We start from the raw sequence: 19,511 nt of genomic DNA, 5'->3' as shown, positions 1-19,511 counted from the left end.
GGTAAGAAAGTATGGGCTTAAAATGCTTTGAGCTCATCGTGTGCCAGAACCGTTTATTTAGTTTTCATCGTTATACACAAAACATCAATTTTGAGATTTGATGAAACAAAATACTTCAGTTATCAATGGAAACAAAGTGCATTAAGAGATATGTATATAATGGTATCACAGTCCATGTTTTATTTATAAAGAACTGCAAGTCAAGATGATAATATGTACATATGGTGTATATACAAGAGTAGCCGCCCTTTCCCGTGAATTTTATTGCACATAATTCTGTCAGCAATTATTAGCAAGTGGTAACATTCCAACAAGCTATTTGCCTGTAAATTAAAAAAAAATTGTTGCAGCATTAAACAACATGAAGATGTCAACTTCAATTTTAAAGGTATACCATTTTATAATTTTTCACGTTGAAGTAATTTTTTAGATACTCACCAAATCCGCCAAACTTGATGTTGAGGTAGTTGGGCATCATGTGATCGTCCTCGTCTCTCTTGTGGTGAGTCCTGGAGGTCAGGAAGTCAGAGACTACCTCCTCAACCGTTTTGATGGAAAGTTTCTGTAAAAATAAAGTTAAAAGAAGGACTAAATTCATGGTCATTTTCATCAGAGCGAACTTACAATATTACATAAGACAATCTTAGAGGTGGGGTACGAATATTCCAGCAAAACCTTTGTTTTCTAAAAAGATGCCAGTACTCCTGAATTTTATTATTCTTCAGTATATTAATTAGAAATTTCCGGGCCGACCCATGGTATCATAAAGCCCCCTCCCTTTATATAATATTCCACCTGTATTCAAGTACTTACTCCAGTGCCGTTTGATTTGTCAATGACCATCCTCATGATTCCACCCAGAATTTGGCCCTCATTCTCCTTGATCAGCTGTAAGGCCTCTTCGTAAAACCTGCACAAACAGTATGTCACGGATATCTATTCTTACAAGGTGCCTCAATAATGTGATGAAATTAAAATTTCGAAGCATTGCCGTTTGATGGACTTACTTAGGGCTGTTCTTCCAGTCGACGTTCTTTTCCAGTTCTGTCAACAGTTTCTTTTCTAGCGTGGATTTAACGGTGTTCTCCACTGAAACAAGAGATTCACATGCAATTCATAAACTTCCTCACGGCGGGGATTTGTTCTCCCTAAGCCATATGTACCTGTATGTTATATACATGTGTACAGTATGTGAGCATAATTTTTTATTCGTACACTTTTTAAACAGTAATATATTTACTACTTTTGTATTTTTTTAATGTTTTTAAAAGTTGTCTGGTTTTTTGGTTTTTATTGGGGGGTTTTTTCAGAAAAATTGCCAAAAGACGCTAACCAATCAATGCATATACATTGACCCTGAAATTACCCCGCTATGAAGTTAACATGAACCAATGGTTTGTATGCGATGCTTACACATGGATAAAAATGAAGCTTTTTTGCCAGGGATGGCCGTTGATTGGACTTGTAGAGCTGTCGTCACAAGACCGATGATAAGGAAAGTGGTTTGCATGTTGTATCTGCACGAAATAGCAGTATGATAGTATTAATATCAGAAAACAAAATTTTGTAATGTTTTGTAATATATAACAATTTTCTAAATTTTACTCTGTTTAGAACGGAATCCTTACATGCATGTAATTTTTTGAATGTATTAATGTATGAAACATAAAATTAGGGATGGTGCACTGTATAAGTTCTTATCTTTAGTGTCGTTTTTCTCTTGACAGAACGTACATGGAGCGAACAGCAAAATGGAAAATGACTTTCTGATAAACCAGCTATGATTTAAATGGTATGAAAAAAACATGATTTCATGATTGGCGATCCTTTTTTCTGCTTTATTTTGATTAGTTCGTGTAATTACGAGCATAATTGTCCTTTGTTCCCACAAAATCGTCACATATGAATAAATACTATATTTGCGCCATGAGTACACCATGTATGTCCACATGATGACACAATTTCAAGATATGACGTAAAATATTTCGTCTCAGCATGTGACTTTTTACTTATTGAAAGTACGATAATTACGAAATGATTATATAGCGCTAAAATTATAAGAATATGAATGAATTTGTTTATAATGACAAAAAAGATTTGTCTTGTATGTGAGTTCAGTTATTTCACAGGATATGAAAATGATGAATAAATTGCGAGATGAACAAAGAAATTTTTTTTCCTCCCCCCCCCCCCCGTATTATATCACTTCAAAAACTATGCCTTATAATGATCTGACCTCCTCGTGCATTTGTTTAATAAAAATTGTATTTTTGATATGTAGCTACATTTTACTGGATTCAAAACTACACCGACGTGTGTCAGTAAGACAAATGCATTAAAAAAAAAGTGTTATATAATTTAAGCTGTACATATTATCAAAAATCTTAAAAATGTATTGAGGGATGGTGTGTAATATTGGACAGAAAAGGAAAATATTGCATTTATTACCAGGTAACCTTTCAGGTAAGTAAGTTACCTGGTTATATCAAAGTGTTAAAATGTGTGTTATCTCGGTCAATATCAAATACATGTAACACATGTAGCTGACTTTTTGATCAAACCCTCAACTAAAATGTGTCATATAATATGTAAAACTATATGAAATATACACACATAATAATATACATATACTAAAACTATGTGAAATAGACACATCAATATAAAGACACATAATGATTACAATTATAATGTAGACATGAAATTCTGACTACGGACTTTTATGCCCCGAGATCAAAATTGATAATTTATATATTTGTATACATTTTATTTGGTAACGTTGTCAAAAGTTACCTTTGAATGGTGGACTGGTGTTTAATCCTGTAATGTAAACCTTGTATGTCACTATAAATTCCCTTCTGACAGAGAAACTTTCGCCAATATTCTATATAAAGACAATTGATAACCCCCGATGACGCACATTCTGATACGATTACGATACCAGACTTCTGTTTGGGTTATGAAATTAGAAATGTACTCACTCACTCACTCTAAAATAAGATATTAAACAAGTTATTATTTTTATAAAGCCGAAAGCAGTTGCCAGATATGTAATAGGTTTTAATGGTTTTACCTGAGAACAAAACCTCGTTTTAAAAATTAATTAATTAAATTAACCGGTATTTTTTCTTTTGAACAATTTATCGTCCGATGCAGGACACCGAAATCCTTCAGAGATAGTATTTTAAGTTCTCTCAATGAGACAACGAATTAACCTGTTTATATATCAAGGGCTGGTTGTTCAAAAGGTGGATAAGTATCGTGAGCTAAAATTAAAAAGGATTGAATTTTTGCATTTACGAGTATAGAAGAATGCAAACTGATGCACCGATATTACACATGTTGTAAATAACACAAATAACGTATCTACATGTAGATATGTAGAAGAACTTACACATGTATATCATTATAGTAAGGGAGAATAAGTATATAAAATGTATTTCATTTCTATAGTTGTTCCTCGCAAGGTCTTCAGATCGCTTCACGCCGGCGTATTTTTATATATGGATTTATATATATGTTGTACATTTACAAGTACATGTACAGCTGCCGTTGACTTATCGTAGGATGAACTACTGACCCGCGTTGGTGAGAAATAACGGGGCTATGACGTCATTCATATACATGTGACCCAGAAAGCCCATTGAATGATCACCAGTTAAAATAATATCCTAACGGTGAATTACGTACATTATTCAATATCTACATACACTTGAATTTATTTTTTCCCATCAATGGTATCACGAACACTTTACGTGTACTCTTTGTGTAATACATGTAAGAAACTATATATAATTAAATAAACGGCAATTTTTTATCAGGCAAATAGCCATGCATTGGCTGATTTAGAGGGGGCCGGGGTCCTGCGTGACCGTCCCCATCCTTTTGTGATCAAAATTTATTTTTTAAAAAATAGTAGATCTACAGAACAGGAATGTCAATCAGTTTTTGCTATTATGCAGTGGCGTCAGAAGCAAATTGAAAGGGGGGGGGGCTAGACTAATCATCAGAAATCTTAGTTAAAAACAGGGGGGGGGGGGGGGTAGTATTCCTGTAACTGAAATTTTCAACATCACTCTTAATTAATATTTCCTTACTTTCATTTCAATTCCTTACATTCTACCGAAAATGTGGGGGCAGGGGGCGGTAGCTCCCTGATACTTCAATTTTTTTAAATATGTCAATTCAAGAAAAATTATGTTTGCTGCGAGAAAAAGTGGGGGGGGGGGGGGCTTAGCTTTATTCAATTAGGACTGGACAGATTTCGACAGTTCCTTGAGTCATTTTATTGAATCCTGGAGTAAAAAAGGTCGATCGTGGATTTATTTGTTGACGATGAAAAATCCGGAGAAAATTAGTGCGTATTTTTGCATTTACAAAGCAGTCGACATTTCCTAGTGTAGTTCCTTCATGTAAACATTTGTTACTTCAGCGGAAGGATATTGTGACGGGATTTAAAAGAGACAACCTTTATCATGTTAGGCTACTTAAGCTTGGCATTACTTGCTGTTACATTTAATTTTGTCCATACGTCTTCATTGCCGAGTATCCGAGGTAAATTGCTGAGAAACGTGAGCATATTGAAAGTGAAAGTAGAGTTATTTATCTGTTGATTCGTTGTCCGAGTGTGACTTAAAAAAATATGTTAATATACAGCGTTATCTCAGCGAGATTTGTGACTGATATTTCTGAAAATTTTGATGTCTCTTCCGAAGAAGAGACGTCAGTCAAAAATTTTCAGTCTCGACGAATCTCGCAGAGATTAAAGACATATACTGGCACGCTAGTATATAGGCCTATATATAGTAGAATTTTTCAACAGCTTTTTAACTCGGTCTTATCTACAACCCTTCCGAGAGTTGCACTCAAATAATATATAAATAGTGCCTGTTTGGGAGGGTAACAGTTGAAATTGACACCCCGAGAAAACCATTGTCAACCGACGCGAAGCGGAGGTTGACAATGGTTTTCGAGGGGTGTCAATTTCAACTGTTATCCTCCCAAATAGGCACTATTTATTTTGTTATACTGAATGTCTTTTTTAAAATTTTTAAGAAAATTTTACTGCTTTTATATAGGAATAGCGTGAATTCTACAGCGAACCGTACGCGCATAATTTTCGCGCATGTAATATTTTTTAATGTTACCCGTTGCCAAGTGCGTTGCTAACGCTGAGGGTAATAGTAAATATTATTAACTGCGTCTTAACCAATCAGATTTCAGTATTTAACATGAAAGTATAACAATACATTTTAGCTCCCGAAAAACGGCAGTTGAAGTGTTTACTACCATTCTTTAAAACGACAATTTATTTACAAAATAGGTAGCTGCAGAACTGTAGCTCTCCGGGAAAAAAAATATTGACAGACCGGAGAGCTACAGATATCGCCTCTTTATTTGCCTCAGACTTTCATCGAAACACGCTACCGACCAAGTATTTTGAATTTACATCGAGATCGAGAGTCGCCATTTTTACATGTAACAAAGTGCACCACATGAATTTACGGGACTGATGATGGTGTTTAAAAGACTATCCGAGGCAAGTGAACAGACGATATCAGTAGTAAATTGCATGAAGAATTTAATGGTACTAATTGTTTTCACAGAATTTGCGTATAAATAAGGTAAATCAGTCGAAAACTAGCGCACGTTTTTCTGCGCAATAAATATACAATTTTATCAATGAGTGACCCTGTAGCTCTCTGGTCTGTCAATATTTTTTTTCCCGGAGAGCTACAGTTCTGCAGCTACAAAATAGGATAAATATGGGATTGTGGCAGGCCTGCCTTTATTTTTTTCCCTATTCGCATTATTGCGTGCATCGTCGCAAACCATGGCCAATTTGCAACGTTGCGGTCCTCACCCTTCTGGGGTGGACTGCGGGTCATGGCTTGAGACATTATGCATCTTTGGAATCAGATGGGCAGGGCCATAGAAAACAGTGAAGGAGAGAAATCGGTGAAATTGAATTAACAGTCAAGTCTAAAGTACTGATGAAGAAAACACATGCTGAGGGACTTTTATAATATTATAAGGGGCCTATTTATTGAGTCGGTCTGTATTCCATATTTTTGTTAAAGTATTGAAGTGGTGTCCAACAATACATTAACACTATTCATTTGAAAGACCTCAACTGTTGTGTCTCAAATGGCTAAGTGGTTTGTAAACTGCACTTTATAATGTAAGGGTTCTAAGCCACCGTGACATATTTTGTTTTTTCTTTGTGTTTGTTTAAACAACAAAAATGTTTAAGTACTCTACGCTTGTGCATGGAACAGGGTTGCAAAGGATAGTGCATTATACTAAAGTTTAAAATTTTAACTATAGGAACACTAGAATCATGCAGAAACGAAATACTAATAGGTTAATTCATTTGTGTTTAACTCTGTCCAAGATAGTTATGCAGCACATTTTCTTGAATTATTCAATAACTATAAATACCCTATAATTCAAACGATGTTAATCAATACTACGAAAAAACCTGAAGACGTCTCCCTTAATTGAGACACCCCTCTAGCTTGTCAGATTTCTCAACACACGGCCTACGGGAATTTTAAATCACAAGAGACATGAAAGTACCCAGATGGTAACGTTAAAAATTATGCGAGATGTTTCGAGTGACTTCCGAATGATTAACGTTTCCCATTATAAATCTCCGTAAGAAATTAATTTTCGATCGTGTTTACTCTGGGTAAAAATAGATGATATATGAACAAAAAGTCTTAAAAAAAATTGGATTTGTTTCTTTTCATCGATATCAATTGTTCTTATTTGAGGGCTAGGTATGTGTATTTTTTTTAAATCGTGAAAAAGTGACGAAAACATTAACCTTGGACAAAAATATTAGGACATAGGCTATTGTTGTTGATTTTACTTTTGTAAATTTTGTATTTACTGCCACCCGGTAAATTCAGAATTTACAACATGACATTTGTATGATTTCATTATGTTACATGTACTAGAATATAAATTTAAATAAAATGTTTTAAAATTTGAAGGAAAGAAAATAAAAATTTGATTCTCAGACCAAATTAACTTCAAAGTATACTAGTAATGCTTCAGATACTAGGTGGATTTGCAAAGGGGAGTAACTTAATTTTCATGTTTTGACTTGAAAATGGGTTATTCCCCTTTTCCATATGGCAATAAAATTAATCAAATTAATTAAATAATTATTTTTTTTTTTTTACCTTGCTTTCAAATAAAATGTTTTAGAATAATTTATTTTTAAAATGAAGTTTTTTAAGGTTAAACCATTAAACATTTGTGCGATCTTTTTCGCCGATGTTCTGTAATTTTGATGCATTTGCACAGGAATACGATGGTCTAGAAAACCGTTTCATCGAAGAAAACTTTAACTACAGTAAATCTGATGTAATTTGACCATCCCCGTTTTCAGTGGCAATTTAGGATTTCATTAATGTGGAAAAAACTCTCTTGGACCATTGAGTATTTAAAACATTATAAATCGATATATTTAGTTACATTCTTTATATAAGCGCCAGTTTTGGTTTCATTTTTCTGGCAGTATTTGATCACAAACCACAGAATGTAGAGGAGGAAGCTAACGGGTGTAGCTGTGTGGGCTACACGTGTGGATGTTGTCAGCATTTAGAGGTGGACGAGATAGGTCTGAACGACACTGGTAAGAGCTAAAGTAGAGTATTCTATGTCTTATTATTTCCGTAAGTAGAGATGAATCGATGTCTCTAGCTCACTAGCTGTGGGTTATTTTGTGCAACTTAGTTTCCATACCCCCCCCCCCATTAATATGGTTAGGAGAATTGATTTTAAACTTGCTGAGTAACTTGATAATGAGAAACAACAGGTCAAGCTTGAGTTTTGTTAGATGATTAAAAAATTGTTTTAAACGACTTGTTAATTAATTGGGTCTTAAAAGAATAATGTTTTGGACCCAAATATACTAGTTCTCAAATAGATCTGATATTGCAATTTTATCTGTTTCCTCAAATGGAACAATTATTACTGCAAGGAATTTTTAGCAAAATAATTTTACAAAAAATGTCGATATTTTTTTCTAATGGTCAATGTGATTTTTTTAGCATTTATAAGCTAAGTTTAGTCTGAGTTTTGTTGAAAATTTTACCAACTGTTTATATTTGATGACAGTGTGTATCAACGTGAAGTACCTGAACCAGGATTACGGGTTAGAGGTCACACTCAGCGTGGATGGACACGTCTACATCAACGCCTCTATTTCAGGTAAACACCGTTCATTGGACGAACATGTATAATATGCTTTAATAGATTACGCCTCTTTAAATGAACTGGTTTTTTTTATTGTTAATACTTATGTATATAGATGATCCAGTCAGTATTTAATGAAATAAATATTTGAACATGTTGTTTCAAATTATTGAGGTGACGAAATCGGTCATGTACTATATTTTCTGTAAATTTTGCATTTATTTACTTTATTTAATGAATTGACTAGGATTAGCTCGAAATTACATTTATTATTATTTTTTAAAATTTTATTGTATGTCTAGCTCGGAACCCTCCTCCATTGTGTGCCGCCATACCGGGACTGAAGGATTTGGCCAGCATCTGTTTACAATTCTACAACTTGAATGTCAACTCCACTTCCTTTTCCGGTTGTATGAGAGTGGTTGCCAAGCTTAAATACGTCACTGTGGATAAAATAAATATCGGCTGCTTCAAAATCCCTCCCTCTAAATCCGGCGCCCGGACAGTCCCAAAAGTCCAGTCTAAAGAATTCCTGGCTTTTGTGGAGAAATACATGGATGCTAAACGCTCGGACTATAAATGGTTAGATCTGAAGAAATTTGATGTGAGAAGTCTTAAATGAGCATTAGAAACCATGAAAGAGACGTATACTGAACTAAATACTGACTATTTCTCCACATCCATGAAGTCCACATTTATATACTAAAGTATACTTGAAGACTTTTTAAAAGTATACAATTTTTTTTCTCGTACTTTATAAATGTATTGCTGAAGTTTTGTTTAATTTACGTTATTTTTACCAATATGCATTTACAAAAAAAGATTTCTTTCAAAATAAAACGTGTATACATGCAAATTTGCTTAAAGGTCATATCCTGCTTTTCAGGTAATTTTTTTTCGCAAATGTATAAAGTATATACTAATATTGTATCAAGATATATATGCATGTTGAACATGAAGTGATCAGTAGAAACGAAAAACTGAAATTAAAAAAAAAACAACCATAGAGAGTGTTTTTATCATTCATTAACATTCCTCGTTTTACAAAATAAACCCTATTTGCAACAGAAATGCTTTTAGAAAGGTGACGTGGATTTTTTAATTGCCCAGGATATACTTTTATGAAGAATTACATTGGATTTATTTTCATGGATAAGGTTTAATGTACTTTCATTTAATCAAAAGTAAATATTTGCACACATTTCAATTTAGACCCCAGTGTAATACGCTTTAGCAACAAAGCCGATATATGGTTGTTGTTTAAAGTTGTTGTTACAAATTAAAAACCAGATACATGTTGGTAGGCAATAAAATGTTTGCACTTCTGCTTAACTGAATTCCCATTTTTGCTAATCTGTGGAAACACTCAAACGAACTCGTGTGGAATAATCGCAACTTCAAAGTAATAATAAGGTCCTGGAACAAAAGAGTAATCAAGGTTGATTCATCTGTATCAAAGCTATTAGATGCTCCGGATATTTCGTGTTTTCCCGTCGGAAGCTGGGACTCAGTTCATTAAATCCTTCAGAAGGTGCTGTTGATTTAACTAAAGCGCCTTCCAGACCTTGAAAACGTGGATCATCGGTAGTTTTTGCATAGAAAGAATGTAATGGGACGATTTCAGAAAATATGCCATTTTCCTCGTCAAATGTATGAAATACTTGAGTATTTCCACTAGCGTCCTTTAGTTTGAATATCACGTGACGTTTGTTGCCATTTTCGTCTTCCTCAATAGACGGAAGCTTCAATGTCTCTAGATCTTCGGTGATTTCCGTTCGCTGTCGTTCCGGAGATTTCGGCGGAGACGGTGCTGGTTTTTGTTTTGGTTCAATTTCTGGAAGTATCAGTCCTGCGTCCTGCAGTCTCTGGTGACGTCTCCTCTGACGCGTTATAAATGATTTCTTATGAAGGTCCAGCAGACGACAAGAGCGATGTTGCTCCACCTTAATGTGAGAGAGTTTGACGTCAAGCATTTGTTGCTGTGTGACGTTGTCGTATAACAGGACACGTGATACATTGGTTTTCGGTAGAGCACTTTTTCTTTTCTTCCCCAAATTAGGCATGATAGTTGGAGGACTGTGCATGTAGTTCAAGTTGAACCCTTTGGGTTTTGTCTCTTTCTTGTCGTCTGCTGGCGCTCCATTCTGATGCAGACGAGGCGATTTTTGCGCCACTGATCCCGAATTACCTTCCATTTGAGCAAATCTGAATCAAAACATCAAAACAAATTACCATATTTTTTTTAACTATACACACTGTCATGAATAATTTAACAAAACATTTGTCAACCTATTGATATGAAATAACATTCCTCCCCATATTTACCTAGCATTACTACTGTGATAATGGGGTACTCTTCTTTAATTTGGCAGGCCTATAAATCATTTGAACATTTGTTCTCCCAGACGTGTAAGCATATATGCCTCTGCTGTCCTGGGATACTTGTATTTTAACCTCATTCGCATATCAAACTCTTAAATGTACCCACCGTTTTCTGCAATCTTATCAACGCATGCAGACGACATACCAGGCTGTCCTCTCTATCTTCCTGTTACAGTTGCAACTAAGACAATTTGAATACTTTTATGTGCTACTTTACGCTATGTTATCTTTTCAAGTATAATACACGATAGCAAATATCAAGTGACAGAGGGAATTCTAACCGATTTATGATCCCTTCGCGTTGGTTCAGCGTAGTTTTCACCCGATCGGGATATTTATTTGCCCCATTGAAGATGTATGATAAAAAAAATCATATCTTCGTTAGGCCACACAATTATAATTTCTTGTTCGTCGGACCCCGCGCGCTCGTATTTTAATAAAACTGTACAAATAATGTTATTAATTCCCTGCATCCAGGAAATTCTGCGGTGTTTTATGTTCTATTTCCGCTCTATTTTTCGTAGTTTAAATAGTTTTATAATATAAATCCAAAAGAAGCAGAAAAAATATAATCGTCCGCACAAAATTATTTATGTACCGCCTAAAAAATTTTGCATACAAATAAAAATGATTTTATTATTTAAGACATTCAGTATAACAAAATAAATAGTGCCTGTTTGGGAGGGTAACAGTTGAAATTGACACCCCTCGAAAACCATTGTCAACCTCCGCTTCGCGTCGGTTGACAATGGTTTCCTCGGGGTGTCAATTTCAACTGTTACCCTCCCAAACAGGCACTATTTATATAATATTGGTGTGGCCTTACCGGTATTTTGTGTATACTGTTCATAATCTACGGTTGACTAATATTTCAAATATGGCAACAGTACTAGTAATTACGGTATTCAGTAATAGCTTCATAAAGTTAGTAAGCTTGTAGAAAAAATGAATTGAAACTTGTCTTATATATATATATTTTTCAATCAAACAAGAGTTTCCTAACATCGTCTGACTCAACGTACAATTAAGCGTATTGATTGAAGGAGAGGAAATAGACTCAATCACATGTATTGGACCACGGATCATTTTTTGATTGAAAATCAATTCTAAATCACAACATATTTCATAAGCATCATAATCTCTTGGACTAGATCCCCTCCCTTTTTAAAAGAATTACTCATGAAAGAGATGTTTGATTAAAGCATTTGTTGCTTATATAACGAAATTTTTTAAAGAATTCAAATTCTCTCCACGGGGTTCCGTTTTGATACAATGGTGAATTAAAAATTTCTTATCACTTCTATTGCTGATTTTATTAAATTTTACAGATTTTGATATTCGTAAATGCGCCTCCTGTGTCTACACGCTGGCGTCCGTCATTTTGAGATTTATGTTCAAGATTTTCGTTTACACCTGCCAGGTGTCAATATTTTACAAATTAACCGTCTCAAACACAAACAAACATGCTTCACGCAGATTAAAATCATCTAGAGAGATTACAATTCTGTTATCTTTGATAGGGTTTTCTAAGTAAAATCTGGCCATTTCTCTGCGCGCGGTGCCAATAACGAGTGACCATTGTCGAGATGGAGACTGGCGACCGCCAGGGCCCGTGGAAATGTTGACAATGGCTTACCATCGGCTTAAAATTCTCTGGTTGATCATCTGTGTTTTCTAATAAGGGGACGGGCAATCGCTAAATCATTGTCTTTACTTGAATTGGAGTATTGTGTTTATACCTAGACGTCGTATTAATTCCAGTAAAGATATTAATTCATTTTTTTTTTTATTTATAAAAAAGACCATTGAATGAAATCGCTTCTCTCACGCGCAGATATTGTAATTCCGTGTCCATGTTTAAGGGGGAAATAAATTGAACATGCGAAATTAATAATTCTTTTGTTGTTATTGTCAAAGAATTTCCAACTTACTGGTATATGAATTAGGGAAATGGCATATTTCACCATACATTGTGGATATGTATAAGATAACAATAGGTACAAATATTAAACTTTTTTTTAGGCCTGGCCCCGCCGTCACCAATATTTTAAAATTACTCAATTTTTTAACGGAACAGTGCATAAATTTCAGGTAAAAACTCATATATTTGAGGCTTTAAATTAAGATGATAAAAGTTGGTGACGGCGGAGGCTGTAATAATAATTACATGTATTTAACATTCTATTATAGTTATCTAAAAAAAAGTTTAAAATATTAACCTTTTGACATCATTACTAGATGTATATATTGCTCATTTTGCAATTTCTGTTATTTGTGATGAAAGTATAAATGAATTATTTACTGTAACAGTTTTTAAATGTTGTTAAACAGGAAGAGCAAACTTACAGTTTGTTAGTCGCTAGAATCCGCAAACAGTTTATGCACGCCGTTGTTTACCCCCAAACACGAGGTGCTATGGATCCTTGGGCGTACATCCCAATCGTACCAGTAATCCCAATATGCCACCTTTCAATATCTACCCACAACTGATCTCTTGTAAACTATCTATTCGGTTTTTATCCTTTTAAATTTTTAAAATCCTATTACCACTGTATTGCTATACGAGCTGAGAAGCTTTCTATTCCCTGGACGGAACCATGCGGGATAATTGGTTGAGATCGTACAAAATCTATAGAATGTAAACCACACAATTTTTTTTTTCAATCATGTACCCGGGATTTAAATTCTTACATACGAATTTATTTATTGAAATGTGCCATTAGCAAACCCCATGAACGAGATTCTATTCAGTCTCTTTTCTGGGTGTCGTCAAATTAAGATCTAAATCTGTGGGTTTAACAATGCAACTCATTACATACTCTCGATTTGAAGTGTGTTTTGTTAGTGGGGTGTGCTATGTTTCTTGAAAATACATTTATTTTAAAAGTAATAGTCCACTGAAGAAAAGTAATGATACGTGGTGTCTTTCATTCGTATTTTCCTTTCCTTTTATTCAGTAAAGCAAACTTTATACAATTCAATTTCAAATCCATCTTTCAAGTGATTTGAATTACATGTTATATATTTAACAGCAGCAAAATTGGCTTCCATTCACCATTCAACGTTCAACAGCTCTTTTATCACGAGTATGTACATAAGTTACCTTTCAAAATTTTAATTTACGAACATTAAAACAGCAATTTAAATTACTCCATATGAACTAAAAAATTTGATAATAATGTGTCTTATATTCAACAAATGTTTTATGGTTTCAGTCTAGACAATTTTGTTTTCGTTGTCTGACAGCCCCAACCCCCCACCCCTTGTGACCCAGCTTGCTTGACCCTAAGCTTCACGGTGGGTACACAATGACGCAGGCTCAATATTACATAATATCACAATGTATACAATTGTATTTGAAGTTTGCTCTAATACAAACTTTCAATGCAAACCTTTAATCTTTGCATTTCATAACTACAGTAATTAAGTTGTCAATAATTTCAGACATTTCAAAGAGTACGTGTTCAAAACATTTTAAACGGTCTGTAATTATCGGGTATATTGCGAATAAATCAACAACTTGAACATTCATTGCAAAAGCCAGCATTTTTAGACTTAGATCGAGTACGAAATACGCCATGAATTAAAAGATGAATTTTAATTCATAACTTGATTAAACGCACTGAAGACCAACGGATAGTCTCTGTAGACTTAGAAACATGCAATGTAGCTTTTGACAGATAAATATTTAACAACAGAACTGCAAACACATCCAAGTGGTTCACATTTCCAGATTTTGGGGAAATAAAAATGAGAGTAAATAGTAATCCATCAAGCACTTTGGAGTTTAGAAAGACTAAATGCATTTAAAGTCGTTTGTCTACAACCTGAAGTAGCAATAAACGCCGTTCAAGGGCACACGCCTCGCAGCTAGAATCCGCCAAATCCATCATGGATTTACATACTGTAAGGGGTTACACAAACCGACTGAAAGGATACATGCTTTGATTATTGCCTTGCGCATCAGGTGTACCTGTTTAAATTGTAACAGGGTAAGTAAGTTCATTTGCTGACTGGCTTCTGTGACATGTGGTGTTTCGGGTTTTTTTTTGCCCCTGAAGCTTAGTATATAGGAAGTGTTGATATAATGCTGCAAGAGAAATTAATTAAGCAACTTCATGATGTGGATTATTGAAACAAATTTATTGCTGATGTACTATCAGTAACAGTAATGTCTGAACAGAATCAATAATCAAAAGTTAAACAGAGACGACCTCTTATTTACGGTGTATACAGATTCTTTTAAAAGCAAAAAGAGAACAACAACGATTGTTTTAAAAATGTGAAAGTAAAATGACTTTAAACAACGACGAATTGGTACTTCAGTGTCAGAAACTGTACACATCAGTCCTCAAATAAAAATGGAAATATATTTTTTTAACTCAAAGTACAACAGGCACAGCCGGAAATGAGTAAAGGACGCGAGTAGTAACAACAATAAGGACTCAATATCAACAGAATCATACCGGTAATTAGTACGTTTCAACATTGGGGCCAATTGCAATTATTTCAAAAAATACGAATAACCAATTAAACAGCAGATAAATTAAAAAAAAACAGAGATAGATATAGCTTATATAACTATTTATCTGTTTAAAAAAACATCAAATATAACAAAAACAGCAGTTAAACTAACAACAACATCAATTAAAGTGTACAAAGTCACCCGATATGTGTTGTAACAACACCAAAGCCTTCTATAGCAACAACACTTAAGTCAAACAATAACACCAACATTTCAACTGCCACTTACCATTGCCAAATAATGACAACAATACTCAGTTAAGTTACATTATCGACATCAATAACTGCAAAAAACGACAAGCGTACCAAGTGTTACAGCACTGACAACTACAGCAGGACAACATATAGAGTTGTAACAACAATATAATCATCAAAACCAAAATTTACAACATCAACAAAACCAATTACACCAAAACCCTTATTGTGACATGACAACTCGACGATGTGTGACAACACGATTGAGTATTACAAAACTAATGTTAATGATATCAACAAAAGGACGAAGAGTGATAACATTTTTTACAATTCAATAAATATAAAAACACCATAACAACAACGATAGCAGCATCAAGCTTTCAAAAATTCTGTTAATATTATTGCATATTAAAACGACAGATAAAAAGAGTTCTGTAATTGCTGTGCTACCCAGCCAAGCAAAAACAAATTTACATTGATCTCAGCCATTACATTTTAATATTTATATACCATACTTGTCTACAAATTAAGTCATCTAAGTACAAAGGATTTCTTTTCACTTTCCAGCGACAATGGTTTACTTGATATCTTGGGCACTAGATCTGCGATTAAAGAGCCCGGTGTCATTATGTTGAATATAGTTGTGCTATATTCTCACCGGAATGTCGATGCATTGTTGTTGGTTTTAAATGCAGGAGCATTATAGAACACTTGATCAAAAATCAATATTGACGGATGGACGCCATTAGATTGGACAAATATGTATAAATAGAAGAAGTGTTCATCGTTTGTGGAATTTTTTTATGTGTAAAGATGAAAGGTTGGATTTTTTTGAAAATGTTAAACAAGTTTTAAAACCTGTTGAAGTAAAGACGAATAATGACACCTACCGAGTGTTCACCAGGTGTAATTTTTCAAAATCTCTCAAATAAACAATGTTACCATGTTACATATTCATTTTCAAAATTTCATATCGAATGGATCTATAATAAATGCAATATAACATATACTATAATATACAAAATGCAACATTATATTATGAGAAATGTTTTACAATACAATTAAATTTAATTTTTTTAAATAATGAATCGTATTTTAATTCAATCACATAATATTAGATGCAATAACAAATTTTGTAGTGTGACAAAATCTTCTATCGTGATATATTATAGCATTATTGGAAACAAATATTGCTTGGAACGACATTTTGTCAAAGATGCGTGACACAATATCATGAAGATGAAATTAAATTTGTAATCATTATATGATTAATAAAAATCATATGAAGCATTGTCATACTATTCTTCATCAGAGGGATGATATGTCATACATCCACATAAAATCAACCAAGCATATTTAAAACTTGATTAAGATCAGGCTCTACATAAAAAGCTCGCCCTATGTCATACTTATATGTATATGTAGCGTCAAATGGAAGAAGAGCTTATGAAAGGCAAGAACAACAGTACTAGTAGTGGAAAGCCAAGGCGTATAGACAAGATGGACAAAAACAGACATAGACAAGATGGACAAAAACAGATATAGACAAGATGGACAAAACAAACATAGACAAGATGGACAAAACAAACATAGACAAGATGGACAAAAACAGACACAGACAAGATGGACAAAAACAGATATAGACAAGATGGACAAAACAAACATAGACAAGATGAACAAAACAAACATAGACAAGATGGACAAAACAAACATAGACAAGATGGACAAAAACAGACACAGACAAGATGGACAAAAACAGACATAGACAAGATGGACAAAAACAGACACAGACAAGATGGACAAAAACAGACATAGACAAGATGGACAAAACAAACATAGACAAGATGGACAAAACAAACATAGACAAGATGGACAAAACAAACATAGACAAGATGAAAAAAAACAGACACAGACAAGATGGACAAAAACAGATATAGACAAGATGGACAAAACAAACATAGACAAGATGGACAAAAACAGACACAGACAAGATGGACAAAACAGACATAGACAAGATATGGACAAAAAACAGACATAGACAAGATGGACAAAAACAGACATAGACAAGATGGACAAAACAGACATAGACAAAATATGGACAAAAACAGACATAGACAAGATGGACAAAAACAGACATAGACAAGATGAAAATGGAATATTTCCGGTGGATGGAACCACATCGTATTCTATTCATAATAAGATCTGTGTATGATCTGTTACGTACACTAACCAACCTATACAAACAGAGCCCAACAGAAAACATGAACTGCGAGCTTTGAAGAAAAAGAGGCACTCTAGCATATGTCTTGTCATCATACAGTGTCTGTTTAGCACAGGGCAGGTACAGATGGAGACATAACCAAGTACTGAGCAGATATGTTGAAAAGGAAAGAAAGAAAAAGAGAGGATGGAAGGAAGAAAAGAAATTCATTAACTTTGTGAGAGAAGTTGACGCAACATCAGTCGAGAAATCCATCCTTGACTTCCTGGAACAACTTCCTGGAAGATGCAGGCGGACCTTGGACGACGGCTGGTATTTCCAGACATCATTCCGACAAAACTCCGCCCTGATATTACTGAGTACATGTACTAGTTTATTATGGTCCCATGAATATAAGAAGATCATAATGGTAGAACTTACAGTTCCAGAGAATGAAAGCAAAGTACTTGAATTAAGCGGACGACATTCATAGCAGAGGATCGAGTGCATTCCTGTTTGATGTTGGCTGTAGATGGTTCCCTGCCCAATCTACTTGGAGAGCAATGACAACCCTTGGAATCACAGGAAGGTATGAAAAAAAATAAAATTCAGAGATAATCAATACCAGCTGAAAAATCACCATGTTGGTTGTGGTTGGGAAGAGCAGTGTAGAACTTGAAGCTATCTACAGAAAGGCAATGATTTTGCTGATTTACCACTCCTAGGACGTTCCAGGATAGGAGTCGAAACGAGCGACGACGGGTGAACCTGGCTGACGACATCTGTGGAATCAGTAAGGCTGTGGAATTGTGTATTTTGACTCGGGTGACATATTGCTATTGGAGAGAGAGAGAGAGAGAGAGAGAGAGAGAGAGAGAGAGAGAGAGAGAGAGAGAGAGAGAGAGAGAGAGAGAGAGAGAGAGAGAGAGAGAGAGAGACAGACAGACAGACAGACAGACAGACAGACAGACTTAAAATAATTGATGGTTTCTTTGAGTTGTTTTTCTTTGTTGCATTTTGTTGCAGTGAGTGCATATTATTTAGTACTCCACATGACCTTGATTATTGATAAAGTTGAGAGATGTGTATTCGTCTTGTACAGTTCGTAATCCTCCAAAAATTCAAAGTTATTTAAAAAAAAATAGATAAATGGACTCAGAAGGTGTGGAATTTTTTTTCTTGTTTTCATAATACAGGGGGTCCCAGAATATATGTACTATTTACTCTTTCAATAACTTTTGATTAAATTTATTTAGCGAAAATCATCTGCATTTTCATTAATGTATATGATGTAAATTTTCACTCAATAAATTTTACGAACATTCATACACTTATGAACAATTTAGCATTGTTTATAAAAGCACATAAGAGAGTGCTCCAAATGACGTCCTTTTTTTATCAATGACAACGTCAACAACTGTACAGCAACGTTTTTGCACAATTTAAGGAATCTGTTGCTTGTTGAGTTGGTATTCTTCTTTTATTATTCATACAACTTTATCAGGAGTAGTATGTGATTGATAATACAATTTAAAACGGAAGATGACTAATCTCTTGACCGATTTATCTTGATTAAAATTCAATTCAGCCATAGAAATATGATGCTATTTTGTAACATCATAATTCTAATAAAACACATTTTTCTCCCGTTTTTTTTTTTGGGGGGGGGGTTGAAAATTTTGTTAAAAAGTTTACTTATTATTTTATCAATTTACAATTTTTTGACAATTATCATTTAATTTACACGAATTTCAAATGGTATCAGATATTCTGGGACACCCTGCAGTACTGTTATCATTATTATCATCATATGCTGGTGGAATTTATGCAGTAAAGGTTTTGTAAACATATAGTTTCTCGACATTAGTTTCTGGAATGTGATATACATAATTATTTTTACTTAATATATCAATCGATTATCACCCCTAATATAATTCAATTATACTAAATATTCCCTTATCGATCTTGTCACTGAAACAGGTTTAATATGATGAAAAAAAACCTC

At 34.1% G+C, this 19,511-nt stretch overlaps 3 protein-coding genes across 3 annotated transcripts; 1 reads left to right on the top strand and 2 right to left on the bottom strand.

Annotated features, from left to right (window-relative positions):
• Positions 1-155: 155 nt before the first annotated feature.
• Positions 156-2,903, bottom strand: LOC128156783 (uncharacterized). Its single transcript, XM_052819076.1, has 6 exons — positions 2,791-2,903; positions 1,414-1,517; positions 1,008-1,089; positions 814-910; positions 439-562; positions 156-323 (listed from the first exon to the last, which is right to left on the bottom strand). Exons 2-6 carry the CDS (start codon positions 1,508-1,510, stop codon positions 316-318), a joined length of 408 nt encoding a protein of 135 aa, XP_052675036.1. The 5' UTR covers positions 1,511-1,517; positions 2,791-2,903; the 3' UTR covers positions 156-315.
• Positions 2,904-4,381: 1,478 nt separating this feature from the next.
• Positions 4,382-9,211, top strand: LOC128158554 (uncharacterized). The gene is made up of 4 exons (XM_052821434.1): positions 4,382-4,551; positions 7,526-7,642; positions 8,128-8,220; positions 8,508-9,211. Exons 1-4 carry the CDS (start codon positions 4,473-4,475, stop codon positions 8,825-8,827), a joined length of 609 nt encoding a protein of 202 aa, XP_052677394.1. The 5' UTR covers positions 4,382-4,472; the 3' UTR covers positions 8,828-9,211.
• Positions 9,212-13,159, bottom strand: LOC128158546 (uncharacterized). The gene is made up of 2 exons (XM_052821422.1): positions 12,934-13,159; positions 9,212-10,410 (listed from the first exon to the last, which is right to left on the bottom strand). Exon 2 carries the CDS (start codon positions 10,398-10,400, stop codon positions 9,639-9,641), a length of 762 nt encoding a protein of 253 aa, XP_052677382.1. The 5' UTR covers positions 10,401-10,410; positions 12,934-13,159; the 3' UTR covers positions 9,212-9,638.
• Positions 13,160-19,511: the final 6,352 nt, after the last annotated feature.

The sequence above is a fragment of the Crassostrea angulata genome, chromosome 1 (assembly GCF_025612915.1).
Source record: "Crassostrea angulata isolate pt1a10 chromosome 1, ASM2561291v2, whole genome shotgun sequence".
Taxonomy (NCBI): Eukaryota; Metazoa; Mollusca; class Bivalvia; order Ostreida; family Ostreidae; genus Magallana; species Magallana angulata.
This window is presented reverse-complemented; position numbering and strand designations above follow the sequence as displayed.

Bases quoted from the DNA above. Each gene is read 5' to 3' on its own strand.
- LOC128158554 (XM_052821434.1), top strand. From the start codon at position 4,473: ATGTTAGGCTACTTAAGCTTGGCATTACTTGCTGTTACATTTAATTTT. The intron at 4,552-7,525 runs GTAAATTGCTGA...TTTTTCTGGCAG, and splicing joins TTCATTGCCGAGTATCCGAG to TATTTGATCACAAACCACAG. The intron at 7,643-8,127 runs GTAAGAGCTAAA...ATTTGATGACAG, and splicing joins GATAGGTCTGAACGACACTG to TGTGTATCAACGTGAAGTAC.
- LOC128156783 (XM_052819076.1), bottom strand. From the start codon at position 1,510: ATGCAAACCACTTTCCTTATCATCGGTCTTGTGACGACAGCTCTACAA. The intron at 1,090-1,413 runs GTAAGCATCGCA...CTCTTGTTTCAG, and splicing joins AGCTTCATTTTTATCCATGT to TGGAGAACACCGTTAAATCC. The intron at 911-1,007 runs GTAAGTCCATCA...CTGTTTGTGCAG, and splicing joins GACTGGAAGAACAGCCCTAA to GTTTTACGAAGAGGCCTTAC.
- LOC128158546 (XM_052821422.1), bottom strand. From the start codon at position 10,400: ATGGAAGGTAATTCGGGATCAGTGGCGCAAAAATCGCCTCGTCTGCAT.